The sequence below is a fragment of the Vulpes lagopus genome, chromosome 11 (assembly GCF_018345385.1).
Source record: "Vulpes lagopus strain Blue_001 chromosome 11, ASM1834538v1, whole genome shotgun sequence".
NCBI lineage: Eukaryota > Metazoa > Chordata > Mammalia > Carnivora > Canidae > Vulpes > Vulpes lagopus.
Window position 1 is genome coordinate 58,282,838 of NC_054834.1, and position 17,389 is coordinate 58,300,226.

The window sequence follows — 17,389 nt, forward strand, 5'->3', positions numbered from 1 at the left end:
GAAGGACAGGTAGATAAATATGTGATAAAGAAGAGTAAAATGCTAATTGTGGAATCTAGGTGGTGAGAACATGGGTGTTCACTGTATGGTTCTTTCAACTTTTTGAAAGGTGGGTTAGGAAAATGTAAGAAAAAGTTCCTTGACGTGAGATGGATGAGTCTCCCCCATGACCACTGGTGGGGATGCTTGGAAGATACTTCTGTCCAATCAAAAAGAGAAATATGTTCTTAGAACTGGAGTAAAGAAAACAGCAACCAAAACAATCAGCAAGAAAAAGAAAGAGCTTTTGGAAGAGAGTGGGTCTACAGGAAATCTAGAGAAGAAAGCCAAAGGGCAGGCAAGAGCTTGTCCATCCCTTAGGAATGTGCCGCCCCAAGTGGCAGGTGTGGGGAATCCAGCTGGGACAGGTCTATCCTGGCGAACAAGAGGACTGCAACTTGCTGTTTCAGTTTGGTGGTACTGTCCACTAATCCTACCCAAGTTCTCTGCTCTCCCATACCCTAGATGATCTCATAGACCCATGGCTTTATTTTTTTTTAATTTTTTTTATTATTATTTATTTATGATAGTCACAGAGAGAGAGAGAGAGAGAGAGGCAGAGACACAGGCAGAGGGAGAAGCAGGCTCCATGCACCGGGAGCCCGATGCGGGATTCGATCCCGGGTCTCCAGGATCGCGCCCTGGGCCAAAGGCAGGCGCCAAACCGCTGCGCCACCCAGGGATCCCACCCATGGCTTTAAATACCATCTATGCTGATGATGTTCAGGGATAGAGCTCCAACCAGGACCACTACCCTGAGCCCCAGGTTCCTACATCCAACTGCCAACTCAATCTCTAATTGGATACTGAAGAGATACCTCAAATTTATTATGCCTAGAACCCAACTCTCAGTTTCTCCCCCAAACCCGTTCTTGTGATGGTCTCCAACTCAATAAACTGCAACTCCTTCCTTCCAGTTGCTCTGGTCAATAGCTTTGCCATCAATATTGACCCTACCCTTTTATTCTCACCCAACATTCTATTCATCGACAAACCTTATCACCTCCAAACAGAGGTGATAAATCCACAATCCGTTCACTTCTTTCTATTGCTGCCCCCACTGTGGTCCAAGCTACCAGCGTCTCTCATTTGAATTACTGCAATGGCCTCCTATCTTGTCCCTTGTACTCTACGGTTTATTTGCAACACAGCAGCGGCATAATCCTTTAGAAACTCAGATTATGACACTCCTTTGCTCAAAACCTTCCAAAGGCTCCCATTCCCCTCAGAGTAAGGATCAGAGTCCTTATAATTTCTCAGAGACCCTAAGTGATCTGCCTTTCCAACCACCCTAGTTACTTCTCTGCCCTTAGAGCCCACTGGACTCCCTTAATTCACTCTGCTCCAGCCTACCAGCCTCCTACTGTTCCTCTAATGTGCTGGACATGCTCCTGTCTCAGGACCTTTGCACCAGCTTATTCGTCCACCTAGAGTGCTCTTCACCCAGACATCCATGGCTCCCTCCTTTTCTTCTTTCAGGGCTCTAAACTAGTGTCACTACATCTACTCTTTAAGAGAGAGCAATCCCTGGCCCTGACATTCTCCATCTTCCTCATCTTGGTTTTTCTCTAAAGCAGTGCCTCTCAAACTTGTGCACGCCAATCACCTGGAAATCTTGTTCAAATGTATGATTCGGATTCTGTGAATTGGTGCAAGGCTTGAGACTCTGCCTTTCTAACAAGCTCCCAGGTGGCGCCCATGCAGCAGGCACCCAGGCCACACATGGAATGGTAAGGCTCTAAAGCACACATTAGTGTCTGACACGATACATTTGTATTTCCTCATCATCTGTCTCTGCCTCTCCATTAAAATGTACACTCCAAGAGAGCAGGGAGGGATTTTTCGGGTTTCTTGTTCACTGCTACACTCCCAGGGCCCAGAACAGGGCCTTGCACATAGTAGATGCTCAATTAAAAGCTGAATGAATGTATAAAGGAATTACCATTATCCCTGTTGCAGTTTGGTTCCCCATATAGGTCTCCACATGGCGGAGAGAAATCTCATCTCTTTGGTAGTTCTAATCTGTATTTTAAGTTAATATACTATCAATCTGATTTGTATATCAGTCTTTCATAAGTCTGCATAGCATAGGTTGGTCCTCCTAATCCTGCTAAACTCTGAGGGCTACTAGACCCACAAAGCTGGGGACAAGAGTCTGGAATATTTTAGGAGACCCCATGGTAAGTGACACATGATGAGTCCACTGCTCTTTTTCTTTGACTTCAACCACCCTCTCTGACTTCAAGTGGTCCCGCATCAGCAGAGATCTGCCTCTCACCCAGCAGCACTTGGATGTGGAGTTCTTTAGTATCAAAAAAAAAACCTTCTTTTCCAGAGTTTTTCATCAATCGGTGATTAATCACATTATTAACTTCTGAAAACAGCTCATTAGATAATGTGCTTCTGTTGACATCAAACATTTAATTGCTATTGCTTTTAGCAATTTGGTATTTACATGTGAGTTTGATGCCATTAACGTTTTTTAAAGCTTAGGGTTTCCATGAAAAATAACAATATGCCTCTTTTGGCTATGCTATTCTCTCCCGATGAAGAAAAATGTGTAGTGTATTAGAACATGATACCTTAAATACATATTTCACTAGAAGAGTCATTATTTACATGAGTTCTGCTTTTACTTGGCTTTATGGCTTTGGTGTATATGTTCCTTCTTGGTGCAGTATGTAAAATCCTTTCACCTGGATTTAAAGGGAAAGACAATACATTTATCGTATGTACATTCGTGAATTCATTTAACAGTCAAAGAGATAGTAAATTTAGGTCAACTGAAATCATTCAAACCCAGTGTATTCACTGGCATAGTGATCTAAAACCACAAGGTCATGTACAGAAGTGAAGAGGTATGAATGGCTATTTAATTTGCAAGAACTTGGATGGAGAAAGGATAAGAAAGGGGGACAACATGTTCTGAGCTTCTGCTGTGTGTGAGGCACTGTGATATGCAGGTGCTATTATTCTTACTCTCAGTTTGCAGATGAGGAAGCAGAGCTCCAAGGAGGTCAGACGTTTTTATGAAAAGTCATCTCTTTGAAATACACAGCTTGTCAGTTCTACATTGAAATGGAGGTGTGTGTGTGTGTGCATGCGCACGTGTGTGCAGGGAAGGGTCTAGCCCAGGGCCCAGTCACTGTGAGTGCTCAGTCACTCTCCTGCCCAGACATTTCCGTCCATGGCTCTCATTCCACTTCAGGTGTGGCCCTTGGGGCTCTAGTAATTGTGGTCCTCACCTGCACCCTGACCTCATGGCTGCTACTCTCTTCCATCAGTGACACCCTCATTGGGTCTCAAACCCTCCCACTCTTGGGAACCTTGTCCTTAGGTAGCCTCAGGTGGTAACTCACTGATCTTCTTTTTAACCTCACAAACATTTAAAATTATGACCCTTATGTCCTTGATACCTGCTGGCCTTCCTGTTTTTCTCCATGGCCCTTATTGCTTTGAAGATTTTATTTACTTATTTTGCTTATTTGATCTGCCCATTCAGGAATGTAAGCTCCGTGAGGGCAGGGATTTTGTCTGCTTCATTCACTGCTATATCTCCAGTGCCAGGAGAGTGCCAGGCACATAGTAGGTTTTCAAAAATATTTACCAAAAGAATGAATGAACACAAATCCCCTTCGCCACAGGATCAGTCTATCATTTTCTTAAAGTGGCATTTCTTGCAATAACATCTGACGGCCAGGTAAGGCCAACCAATTCCCTCTCTGGTCAGCTTCAGTGTGGGGAGAATCTGCCCTACTCCAGCGGCTGTGGCTCCGTCCAGATCCGGCACATGGAGCAGGTGTAAGCCTCCATGCGAAACACGGCCACTTCTGTAGCGGCCACTGCCGCCCATTACTCAGAGGTAATAGGGGTTCAGGGGGCATAGCATGTCCCATCACAGGGCACTACACATTGGCCCTAGTGATTTAGAAGACACTGGAACACACAGAACATTAACACTCTCCCTTCAGAGAAACAAGGTGTTCGTTCAACACCATGATTCTCCATGGAAGGAGCTGATTGATGTTGGGTTCATGTTGCTGGCTGATTTTGAAACTATTCAGAGAAAACGAGATTTAAAACATTTCTGCTCCTCTTCTTCATTGGTCCTAGCTTCTTCTTCATCTGATCCTGAACATGGAGGAATTTCCCAGGGTCTGTCCTTTAGCTCTACACCATCCCCAGACCCTCGAATTGTCTCCAGGAGTTTATTTCTAACCTGTATCTACAACATTCCCAAACCTGTGGTGTTAACTTTAACCTCTCTCCTGAGATGTAGGCTTGAATTCCCATAACTTTCCTAAACTGAGACCTCCATATCCCAATAGCACCACCAATGTTCCAACAGGACCCCCTCTATGTCCCAATAGCACCCCTGGATGTCTGCAAAAAACACCCCCACAATATCCTGTCACTGCCCCTCAATATCTGATGAGCAGCCCTGAATATCTCATCACCTTGAACTCAACATGGCCAAAACTGAATAAAGTACCTTCTCCCTTCTAAAAATGCTTCTCCTCTCCAACCCCCTTCCTATTTTCATTACTAGCACATTAATCTCTGAATTATATGAGTTCTTAAACTTTAAGTCACCTTTCATTCTTCATTCCCTCTCTCCTCTAGTCCCAACTGTAGATTAGTACACTTGGATCCATAGGTATCCATGAGACATTCAGCTAACACTTAATAAGCCCCCAACAGGTGCTCAAGGAGTGTACTAAGCCCTTCATGAGCAATAATTAACTTGCTTCCTCCTCCAAGTAGCTCTAGAAGGTCAGTATTCTTTATCTTCCCATTCTATGGGTGCAGAAAATGCAGGTCAGGGAAGGTCATTTTTTGTCCCAGAGTTCCAGAGCTAGAGAGTAGAAGAGCAGGGGAATGAATCCAGGACTACTATGTTGCAGAGACTCAACTGTTCTGCTGTGGTGTCTTCCAGTCATGTGCCTTACACAGGGCCTGGCAGAGGCAGATAGCTAAAGTCAGCCCTTTGCCCTCACAGAACAGAGCCAGGCAGTAGCTGGGCTGGATATTCAAAGATGAATGAGATGTGGCACGTACTTTTGGAGAGCTCACAAGGGACAGGGAGCAAAAACAACTTGTTTGCCACCTGTGGTAAGGGCCGTGGAATCATCTGGAACTAAGGGAAACAGGGTCAGGGGTGGCTTCAGAGAACCAGGGAATGTGAAGAATGGATCCCCCTGTGTGGCTGAAGCACCATGTAGGAAGGAGGGAAAAACAGGCTGTATGGGTGGAACAGGCAATATGGGACCAGGCTGTGAAGGGACCTGAGCCTTTTGTTGTGAAGGGCTTGGAAGGTCCGCTCTAAGAAGTTCGGCTTTTATTCTGTGAACAATGAAGAGCCACCAAATATTCTGTGAATGGAGTAGATGTGAGATCAGAATCGTGTATTCTGATGAATCTAATTACAGTGTGGACAGTATGTTAATGGCAGAATGATGGAGGTTGAGTCATTTGGGAAGGACTTGCAAAGTCCAAGAAGAAACGACAATGAAATGGAGAAAGGGAAACACATCATTTGTGAGTTATCTCGGAGGAGGTCCAGGAGGCTGTGAAGGCAACAAAGAAGCGCCACTGAGGGACAGCAGCTCTGCAGGCAGGTGATCCCCAGGTGATCCCCAGACTCTCATTTCCAGAAAGCTCTATGCATTTCCTAATCTGACATGATTGGTGTCTACTGCCCATGCTCTCCAACTTTCCACGGCTCCCCATCAACCACCATAGGCAAAGTCCCCTTGCCTCAAACTCTCCTCCTGATGCTCCATTCACTTCTTGTTCTAAATATAACCAGCTCCCCTCCTGCCCCTTTCCCAAGTACCACAAGGCCTGGAAGTGAGGAGGTCATAGGACTGACTGACCCATCAACATCAAGGATGGATTGGGGACAGGAGAAGCGATGGAGAGAAAGAGACAACGAACTGGTTTAAATGGTTTAAATCTCCAGTGAGTTATGGAGGACCTCTGGGGGTCTAGAGGGACTACAGTGATGGGGAGGCAGCTTCTGAGGATCTGGGATCTGAAATAATAGAAGAACTGGCTTGGACATAGCAGTCGAGCCTGTGGAGGAGGGAAGCCCTGCCAATCTTACAGCATTTCTCTGATCAGTCTGCAGATCCTCAGTGTGTACTGTCCCACCCTTGCTCAAGCTCCCCACACACAACCTCAGCTTCAGCTGCCAACCTCACCTCCTTCTGTCCCAAAAGAGCAGAAACAATCACAGGAAATGTCCTTGGGCTTCCATTACCAAATGGACTGCCCGACCGGCACCCACGGCCCTGGATTTTGCTTTCGCTCCCAGTGCAAAGGATGAACTGTCGCTGCTCCTCACTGAATCTGACCCCTCCACTTGTGCCACTGCCTTGTCCACTTAAGGACTTCGCTCCAAGACAGTTCTTGTCTCTCTTCTGCACTGTTTCTCCCTATTACAGTAACACATCAATATTCAACCATCCTCCAAGATCTCCCTGTGTCTCTCCAGTAAGGGCACCATTAATCTTCTCCTCTTTGCTGTCACTACTTCCCCACCCCATTCTCCTCAATCTACTCTAGCCAAACATCTCCACCACCTCTTCCTGGAAACCACTCTTGCCAAGGTCACCAACCATCTCCATTTTGTCAAATCCAGTTAACCTCTGTCCTTATAGTAAGTACACTGCCTCTCAAGAATAGAAGTTGACACAGGGCACCTGGGTGGCTCAGTGGTTGAGCGTCTGCCTTTGGCTCAGGTTGTGATCCCTGGGTCCTAGGATCGAGTCCTGCATCGGGCTCCCCACAAGGAGCCTGCTTCTCCCTCTGCCTATGACTTTGCCTCTCTCTAGCGCGTGAATAAAAAAAATAAAATCTTAAAAAAAAAATACAAGTTGACATAGTAGCTCACTTCCTTACAGGACATTCCTTTCTTTGCTAATTTTTAAGCCCTACTCTCTCCTGGGCTTCCTCCCATCTCCCTGGCTGCTCCTTCTCAGTGTCTTTTGTAGGCTCTAACTCTTCTCTCCTGTGGATTGCCGAGCTATGCTCATGGCTAACCTGCAAGGATGTCTGCTAGACATCTCAACCCTATCATGTCCAAACCAAACTCTCAATTCCATCTTCCCACTCTTGCTCCAGCTCCAAAAAAACCTCTCTCCTGCCTCTCAACAAATTATACCACAAGTAGCACTGAAGCAAACACCTAGGAGTCATGCTTCTTCCTCTGACCCTCACCTCCTCTGGCCACACACAGAACCCATTATCTTGCCCCATTGGCTCTGTCCCCAAAAGGTCTCAAATCCATTCATTTCTAACACCTTCACCTTTCACCTGGACACCTGCCATGGTTTTCAGTCCTGCCCTCTGCAATTCATTCTCTACCAGGAGAGGGAGAAAGAGCTGAGAATGGAACCCTGGGGAATTCATATAAAGAAGATGCAGCAAAACCAATGAAGCCAGTGGCTGACCTGACCAGACATGGGGATGGAGCCTACAGGTAGGGAAGGAGAGAGGCACAAAAGAAGAGACTCTGGGTTAGAAACGCCATTTCGGAGCTGAGATTGCACAGGGTAGCCATCATTGGTAGGCAAAGATGCATCTGTGCGGACATGTAAGCCAAGAAGTGAATCTGCATCAACATGGAAGCCACACTTGCCCTGGAGGAAGGCAAGGGATGAGTAGAAGATGAAAACCATGAGCCAAATGTCAGGTTTTTTAAGGAATAGCACACCAGCTAGGAAGTCAATGGGAGATGATGACCTTCCATGCCTGGAGGCTCATCAGGCTGCCAAATCTAAAATGTCTACCACACAGTCTCTCACCTTCATCACCACCCCCACCTCATTTTCTTTATAGACCTCATCTGGGTCCCCAGCACCTAAGCCACCACAGAGCCTCCTCACTAGTCCTGCTCCTCTCATCCTGGATACCACTGACAGGTTAATGTCCCTAAATACAGGGTAGTTCTAATGACACCATGCCCCCGCACCAAAGTCCTCAACAGCTCCCCACAGCCTATCGTATCATGCACAGTGTCCTTCTCCCACCATCCAAGGCCCCAGTCTCCAAAGCAATATATTTTTCTGAGCTCATCGACTCTTCCTCACGTTTCTGCTGTCCAGGCAACTCGGACTCCTTGTTTTTCAAGCCTGCCTGCCACTTCTCACCTCCCTACCTCTGCTCCTGTGGTTCCCTCTTTCTGGAATACACACCCTTCCTCTCCTCCTGCTGAAATCTAAGCATGCAACACAGTTGAAAACACATGTTTGAGGTCAGATAGACCCAGATTCATATCTTAGTGACCTAAGTACCAGGTCTCTGATGGTGAGCAAGTTTGTTAACTTTCCTGAGCCTACATTTCCTCGCCTGGAATCTGCAGGTGGAGAAAGGTACCTTAGTGAGAGGCGAAGGTCAGGAAATCTCTGTAAGGCAACAAGCATCATACCTGCCACAGAGGAGGCAACTATTGTTTTTCATACTCCTCTGTTCATTTTTTTCTGGGCGACATTTCAGAGCAGACTGTCCCTCCACTGAGTCCCGGATCACTCAGCCTCCTCCCTGCACTTTCCTGCATTCCACTCCTTTGTATTTGCATTATTAATGTCGTCTCTGCTTCTTAAAGGCAGTGACCACGTCTTGCCCATTTCTGTATGTCCACCGACACTGAGCACAGTTCATGCAGCACTCCATAAAGCTTAGTGAATCAAATTATCTTTAATTCCCTGGCAGACAATATCATCTCAGCCATGGTGATTTTTCCAGCTGTTCACTGGACTAATGAGGAGAAAGAGCGCGTAGGACTTGGGGGGCAAAGCAACATCATTATCATCATCCTAATATCCAAAACATATCCCTTACCCAAAGCCTACAGCTTCAAACAACACAGGAAATAGCTGACTGATTTAAGGACCTTCTAAAACACAAATATGTTTCGCTCTGGGTCCATTAATGTGAGTTTGGGGAATCACTTAAATTTGCAGGGAACATTAAAGGGTGTTAAAAATAATGAATACAAAGACTATCCCCTTACGGTCAGCTTGCAGAAGGACCACATGATGCAGAGTCAAGGCCATCCTCTGGGAGTCAATGGTGCTCAGGATCTTGGCAGCTGCAGTCCCCAGCAAAGGCTTCCCGTTGTACAGGGTATAGTAAGTCAGCTCCGCTGGGTCCTTGGGTCCCGGCACCCGCTGCATCTTTACCATCTTTCAGAAAAAGAGAGGCCATGTTTACAGGGCAGCTTGTACCGTGCAATCACCTTGGCAATCAGCAGGCTCTTTCTCCATTGCTGAAGACTTCCATGGCTAAGTGGACCCACAACATTTATTTAATTTAATTTAGTTTAGTCTAGTTTTGTTTCATCTCATTTTATTTTATTTATTTTATTATTTCTTTTCTTTTTTGGGGGGGGAGTGCATGGAAAGCAGAGTCCCAATATTTATTATCAAACATATATATATATATATATATATATATATATATATATATATATATAATGTGTATACATGGATAGTTTTCTCCCTTGGAAGTATTAAAAAATTGATCAACCCCCAATCTATAAAAAATACCTACTCTACATGATAGAAAAATCTCTCCAAGTTTACACTGATCTATACTCAAGCCAAAATATACAATATGAGCAATGTCTTAAGTCTCAGTGTAGAGGGGACAAGGTATATTTTAGATATCAACCTTTGTGTACCTCCCTAATGCCAGCATCATGAAAAGCCTTGATATTGCTGGAGGGGGAGACAGGGAGGAGAAAAAGATTGAAAATACAAACATCTGGAAAGAACAGCTTGAGACTGGAGAAGAAAACGCTGAAATGGTGATGTCTTCCAGCCTCCAGAGAACTCTGGCCTCATTTGGAAATAGGCCTGCACATTAATTCAGGGCATGTTAGGTTATTCTCAAACAAGATTTCTAATTTCAAACTCCTGCTATTGCCAGAGAAGGGGAAAAAAATGAACTTATATGTCTGCAATTCAAAAGATCTCTGATAAAAGCAGTACTTGGGAGACTCAAAGTTCTTTTTCTAAAATAACCTTTGTTGCTTTTTCTCCCTGTACCAGTTATACATATAGTCACTACAGAGAATTTGAAAACAGAAAAGAAAAGCCAACAAATGAAATAAAATAAAAACAATTTGTAATCCCTCCACCACAAGCAAATTACTATTATTTTGGAGCATTTGCTTCCATTCTTTGTTTTTTTCCACACAAACCTTTTTTTATTATTCCACAAAATTATTTATAATACTCTTTATATAAAATCACACCTTGCTATTTTTACTTGCATTCTTAAAGGACTATAAATGTAACAAAAGCATAAATGTTCATTTCAACACAGCATTCCAATGCATACCTCATAAACTTATTTAGCAAATCACTTTTTGTCAAACACTTCAATTGTTACTCATTTTTTAGTATTGTAGTTAATTGATCGTCATTATAAATACATAAAACATAAATTTTTATATCTACATCATGTTCTACTACCGGCATGCCTCATAAACTCAACACTTCATTTTTGAACGGTTAGTTTGTTATCAAGTTTTCAACTATAATTAACAACTGATAAACATTATAGTATAGTATTTTCTAAAGTGTGTATTACAGATTGCAAGCTTCATAGGACATTAAAAGATACTACAGAAATGTTTACAGCAATATTGGTCACAACAGCAAAAACCCTGGAAATTCAAAAGTCACTAATAACAGTAGAATGGATTAGTACATTACGGTACTACACAACGAAGTAGTATAGAGTAGTATAAATAAACTACTGGTATTTGTATCAATGTGGGTGAATACAAAATCCTGATAATGAAAAAAAAAATCCTGATAATGAGCAAAAGAAAAAAAAATCACAGAATATAAACCATTCAGGGAGACACACATGGATGGTAAAATCTACACAGAAAATACAGGCATGGCTTAAAACAAAATTCAGAAGCAAACTCAACCTGAATAGGAAGGAAGGGAGTGTGTATAGAACTAGAGAAGACACATAAAAGCATTTAGGGATAAGGTAAGGGGAATGTTCTTATGCTTTGGGCTGTGGCTTCCTTTTATTAGTGTTCTCTGAGATCTGCATGACTTTATACTCCTGTGTATGTATGCTCTACATAATTTAAAACAGTTATTACTACAACCCAATAAAAAATGGGTTTAAAGAAATCTGGCCAGACACTTCACAAAGGAAGGTATCTGAATAGTCAACAAGCATATACAAAATGGTCAATGGGGAAATGAAAAGCAAAACCAGCAGAGTGACTGAAATAAGGGCCAACAATACAAAGTGCTGGTGAACATGAGGAATAGCTGGAAGTCTACATCTGGTTGGTGGGAGTGGAAAATGGCAAACTTTGGGAAAAGGTCTAGCAGTTTCTCACAGAGCTAACATACACCAACCCTATGAACCAGCAATTCCACTCCTACACACTCAAGAGAAATGAAAATATACAGCCATAGAAAGACCTGTAGAAGAATGTGCATAGCAGCTTTGTTTATGATAGTTGAAAAATGGAAAAAGTCTGGTGATCTCTCAATAGAAAAATGGGTAAACTGTAGTATATTCATATAAGGGGATATTACTCAGCAATACAAAGGAATACACTCCAGAATAACACATGATGAACCTAAGAAACACTACATTGAGCCAAAAAAGCTTTATACAAAAGAGAATATATTTACGTATATGAAGTTCTAGAACAGTGCAAATGGATTCGTGGCATGGAAATGAATATGTTACCGAATATAAAATAGTAAGTACACTGTTAACTGTAGGACCTAGATGGTGAGGTTATTGGTGTTCACTACATAATTTTTGTGTGAGTTTAAAAGTGTTCATAACAAAATGTTGGAGAAACAGGTAGTACTAGAAATAAGGCTCTTATTGGCAATATACGAACTTGTAGCTGAACAAAATTAAGGAATTTCTTTACTGCAGGTCTTTTTAAGAGTCTTCAGTATGCCAAAAGGCCTTGGGGATCTTCAGGTAGGGGCTACAGAATGAAGCTTTGCCCAAATGGATATGGCCATGGACCCCCTTTGCCCCAGGGCACCTTGTGGGACCATTTCTGGACACTCTCTGAGAAACTCTGCTCCACTGTCTTGTCTTTGTGTTCACCTCTATCTCCTCAAAATGAATTTCCAGGAGTAAGATTGTGACCATCTAGGAGGTTCTTGTCTAAATTGTTCATTGGCCATCTGCAGAGGTCATACCCATTTACCATGTTTGAAAGTGCCCATTTCATCGCATCCTCGCTAACACTGGATGATGCCATTATACATCTTTGGTAGGTGAAAATGATAATTTGTGGTAGTTAAAATTTGCATCACTTTTGTGGCAAATGGAGCTAAATATTTAAAAATGTTGACTGGTCATATGGATTTCTTCTTCAGACTCGATTTTTCAGATTTAGTCACTAGAGAAATACCTTTGAATTCTAGAATATACATTTCCATATTCATGAAAGTGGCTTATCTTTTAAAATTATCTAATCCCAGAAGAAAGGCCACTGGGTAGAAGCATGATATAAATTCCGCAGAGTGAATTTTATTTGGGAAATTTGGGCAAGTCATTCCAGTCCCTCCTGGGACAGGAGATAAGGCTAGTGTTAGTATAACCAGGTAGAAGGTAAATGGGCATTCAGATATTTAATAACTTCACTCAATTTCAATTCATAGCGAATTCTTGTTACCAAGATTTCTCCAAGGACGATGTTAGAAGACGATCTACAGCCTCTATAAACTAAGGATTTGCAGAAATAAATCCCTACTTGCTCCACTCAGACTTTCCAGGCAGCTATGGGGCCAAGTACATTGGAGAACTCAAAAGAAATGAGGGAAGACCATCTCGCTGGGCTCTTTTAGACGTGTAGAATGTGTTAGATTTCTTCGGTTTACAAGAAATGTACAATAACATCAGGATTATAGGGTTGTTCTTTCTTTTTCTTCAGCTGAGGCAAATCCCATTTTATTATCTGAGTCTCAAAAGCTTCCTTTCTGATAGTTGGAGAAGTGGATTATAGGGCTCACATAGACCCCAGTGAGGGTAAATCATAAACCTGGCACAAGAAATTAACTATGGCTTTACCTGGTCACAGGTTGTCACCAACCATAAAGACTTCGAATGAAAGCAAACATCTACTATGGGCCAGATTGGGACATGGGGCCAGATTCACCAACTGTGAATGGAGGACCTCAAGTACTCCCTCAAGGGCAGGATGCTTGACTGAGGCAGGGAAGTGTGTTCAAGAAAATGGGTTGTGTGTACTTTCAAAATTGCCTGGAGACACAATCTGCAGACAGCTTGGAGTAATGCCTATAATTTCCTTTAAAATGCTTCCTCTTAGACACTGTGATATCAAGCCTGTGTGTCTGGGTTAAGTTACACACTAGATGTGGCAATTGCCAAACGGACAGTTTACACGGCAGGGGCAGTGTGCTAGATTCCAATTAGGAAGGCCGCACTCAGGAGGCAGCCACCAGGAGGGCTTCTGTACTTTGACATCTTGCTCAATAGAGCTTTGTTAATTAGCATAACAAATATTAGCTATGGGGGTTCTCAGTTTTGGTGAAATGAGTGGTATTCAGGATATGTGGATTGGCTGGAATATGCTAGAGATGCCCCCACTCTTGCTTGAATTGAATAAAGAATCTAAAGCAGCTTGGAGCCTCTACCTTGAGGATAGCCATTGTGTCTGCCAGGATCCCTCTGAAGCAGACTCTGAGTTGAGTTGCGTGCTTGGAGATTATTTGGGAGGTGCCAGGGACAGACATGAGAGGAGATAGGGGGTGGAACGGAACTAGCGAGAGGCATGTTACTAATCTAGTTAGCACAGTGGGTAGCTAAAGCTTAATTCTATGGGAAAGCTCTAGCAATTACTGAAAGCGCACGTCTCAGAACTCCCAAAGCCATGAAGCAAGAGCGCTGTGGTGTGCACACCCCTACCACTCACTAAATCCCAGGCACTTCCAGCCAGCCCTGGCAGGGATAGAGTGGGTTCTGGCATCCCAAGAGCAGCCCTTCAAGAAAGAAAGGTTCAGCAGTGGCTGTTGGAAGCCCACTGGCATTTGACAGAAAGGGGAAGGGGCTCTGGGCAGGGCACCAGTAACGTCTGCTACAGCTCCCCCGCCGAAATCCCTGGGTGGTCACCTGCCCATTACGCACGTGCAGGGCCCTGTTTTGTTGAAGCTGACTAATTAAGGATAACAGCGTCCTGCACCTGGGAAACTGATTGGTGTGCCTGCCATCCACAGTAGCAGTGGCAAGAGGCCCAAAGGCCCTAAGTTCTGGGACTTCATCCAGTCTCCAGAACAGGTTGGGGAGTAGTCAGTCTGTGCATGCTTACTAATAACTTCTGTTTAGTAAGCACGTGCACGTGTACAGAATCTGTTCTGAAACTTTGGAGTCTAGTAGCAAGATAGTCAGGGGAGTAGCTCACTGTCACCCTCCTCCATGATTCTGATGGTCGTGACCACGAACCTCCAAACCTAAGAGGAGTGTTGATTAAATGCTCCTCTGCACATGGCATGGCTTACTTTAGTCTCAGGACGTTCCCGCACATTTGTCAGAAGACCCCAGTGACTTGCCACACACGCACCTGCACGGTGTAGCTCCCCAGGGTGGTGGCCCGTTTAAACCTCCGGCCTTGCTGCTGGGACATCATGAACAGCTGTGCCAGGCGCTGCTCCATGACCCGGGCGAAGCTCTGGTTGTGCAGGCCCACCAGCGAGTTGTCCACGCCCTGTAGCACTGTGGATGCAGAAGGCAGAGGGGCTGCTCAGAGGACAGATTCCCCACGGACTCAGAAACCACAACCACCACTGGCCCTGTACCAGCCACGGAGGGCCCTGGGCCTACCTCATATTAGGACTTGGCCATCCTTGCCTCATTTTACCCTGACCATACTCCCAGCAGTAGGGAATCACTGTCCTCATGTTATAGTTGCTGAAAGGTTATGTGATTCGCCTAAGGTTATACAGCTAATAACCAGCAAAGTTGGGGTTTGAACCCGTGTTTATGTAACTCTAAAGCCTGGGCTCTCTCCTCCACAAGCTGTGACATGCCTGATGCTGTTGTATTTAATCCAAACCTTATTAAGATGTTATGTGTTGTTAGCATGTGGGAATACAGCACAGCCGTAGGTACGACTACATGGATCTTTCACTGGTTCCCGCTCAGAAGCCCCGGCTCAGGGCTACCCTTACTGCATTTTCACTTCTCAGCAGCTTTGCTAAGGAATCTGAGCTCTATCCTGCAACTCAGCTCCTCACATCTAGACAAGCCACCCTGTCCAGTGTCCTCATTTTTCCCTCCTCCATGGGGTCCTTTTGGGACCCACCCCTAAAGTGGCCCAGAGCCTCTCAGGTACGCTCCCTGAGAGCAGGGACAGTGTAATAGAAAGAGTGGGCTGGCACTTGCCAGTCGTGAGACTTCAGGCAAACCACTAGCCCTTCCTGAGTCCAAGTCCTTCTCTATAGAAAGAGAATAAGAAAGTCCATATCACAGCAAATCTATTCCTTGTGGGCTATAAGGTTGAAATGAGACCAGATGTATCAAGCAGCTTAGCACTAATGCCAGGTGCGTAGGAGATAAATGAAACTCCTCTTTCCAGCCCTCCTCCACTGCTGTGTCTCATCTATATCCAGGGCTATCTGGGTAGGTAAGGCATTCATGATGGAAGAGTAGGCAACGGCTAGTGCATGCACGGAGGAGGACCGCAACGAACACACCAGGACCATGCCAGGACTGGAAAGATCACTTACTATGGGAGTCATGTCCTTTTGCCATCTACCCCCTAAGCCCGGTCCTTCCTCAAGTCTGTTGGGAAACAAATGTCACCCCAAACACACAAACACAGCCTCCAAACACAGTCCGTCCTGAGATCAAAAATGCTAAAAAAAAAATTCTCATCTTTTTAAAGAGACAAAAACTTAACAATGGGCTGAGTGTGCAATCCAAGATTTTTCATTTAACGGAATTCGTTCTACCACAGTCCAGCCAAGGGCCACTAATACCACCCATCTATGGGGATATGAAAATAGCCCGAACGTAAAGAACGTGTTGCTATTATGAGCTCATTCTGTACAGGGCCAGAATAAGCTACTGATGGCAGCGATACGGAGCATGATGGTGAAACCGATCAAGAGAAAAATAAAAGGCCACAGTTGAGTCTCAGAAATGACTTCTTTGAAGCCACAAATGCCAAATAATCCCCATGGAGGGCATAAAGCAGCTCTTTCTAGGGCCCTTGGGAGGGACTCCCAGCTCATCTGTCAAGCAGAATTCCTGCAAGCAAAGATAAGACACGTCTGCACTGTTCTCTCCGTGGCAGGTCCCAGAGGGGCCCCTCAAAATCCCCCATGATGCAGCTGTCAGGCTGAGCAAGGGTCAGCCTACCTCTTGGCCCCAGAGAGGAGAGCTGCGTTCTCTCTGCTTCAAAGATGTGCCTCTAGTAAAATTAGAGAATCACTGCTGAAGGATTACTTTTTTTTTCCCCTTTTTAAAACCAGCTCCACACCCAGTGTGGAGCCCAATGCAGGGCTTGAACTCCCAGCCTTGAGATCAAGACCTGAGCTGAGATCAAGAGTTAGATGCTTAGCCAGCTCAGCTACCCAGGTGCCCCTGAAAGATTACTTCTAAGTTGGCTTCTCCTGTCGACCAGACACAGGAGTCGAGGGCATCATCATGGGTTACTCTAAGCAAATCCCAGGGATGATTCTGGGGCAGACATCAAAGAAAGGGAAAGTCAAAGCACCCAGGTGATGAAAAAGTTCCAGAAATAGGTAGCTGTGATGGCCACACAACACTGTGAATGTACTTAACACGACTGAATTGCACAGTTAAACATGGTTAAAACAGTCAATTGCATGTTATGTGTATTTCACCCCAAGTTTTTAAATTGAGGGAAAACAAAAACCAAACCAAACCACAGCCTTCTGGGAAGTGTAAGAAGCTGCGGGAACATTCCACAGGGTTATATGGAACCTCTACCTGGGCAGTGTCCACATGGCTCACTGCTCTGTTTGCCAAGAGCAGGTATTCCACTGGGAGGCAGCTCCAGAAGGTCTGGGGGTTGGAGCCAGGGGTCTGGGTTATCATAATCTACTCCTGATGGTGTAGTAGAGAACAGATACTTTATTTTTTTTAAAAAAAAGGCTTGAGCATAGTGCTACAAGGCCCTTTGGAGGATGCCCATAAATGCTAGCTGCTGCTGTTCATCAAATGTGCTTCTTTGTTAGACACATTTTTCCCAGAGGAAGAAATAACTGTGTTCCAAGAATTGTGGCTCCCTTCCTTTCCCCTGAGAAGCGTAGCACGCCACAGGCTCTCAGCCCTCTCTGCCCACCTGGAAGGG

General features: G+C 44.5%; 1 protein-coding gene across 1 annotated transcript in view; it reads right to left on the reverse strand.

The window, feature by feature from the left end:
- Window positions 1-17,389, reverse strand: part of KIAA1549L (KIAA1549 like) — a 266,135-nt gene that overhangs the window by 79,859 nt on the left and 168,887 nt on the right. Inside the window, exons 10-11 of the mRNA XM_041722356.1 lie at window positions 14,633-14,784; window positions 9,056-9,227 (exon numbers count right to left, since the gene is read on the reverse strand). Coding sequence (XP_041578290.1) covers window positions 9,056-9,227; window positions 14,633-14,784 — 324 coding nt within the window. The remainder of the gene's footprint in view (window positions 1-9,055; window positions 9,228-14,632; window positions 14,785-17,389) is intronic.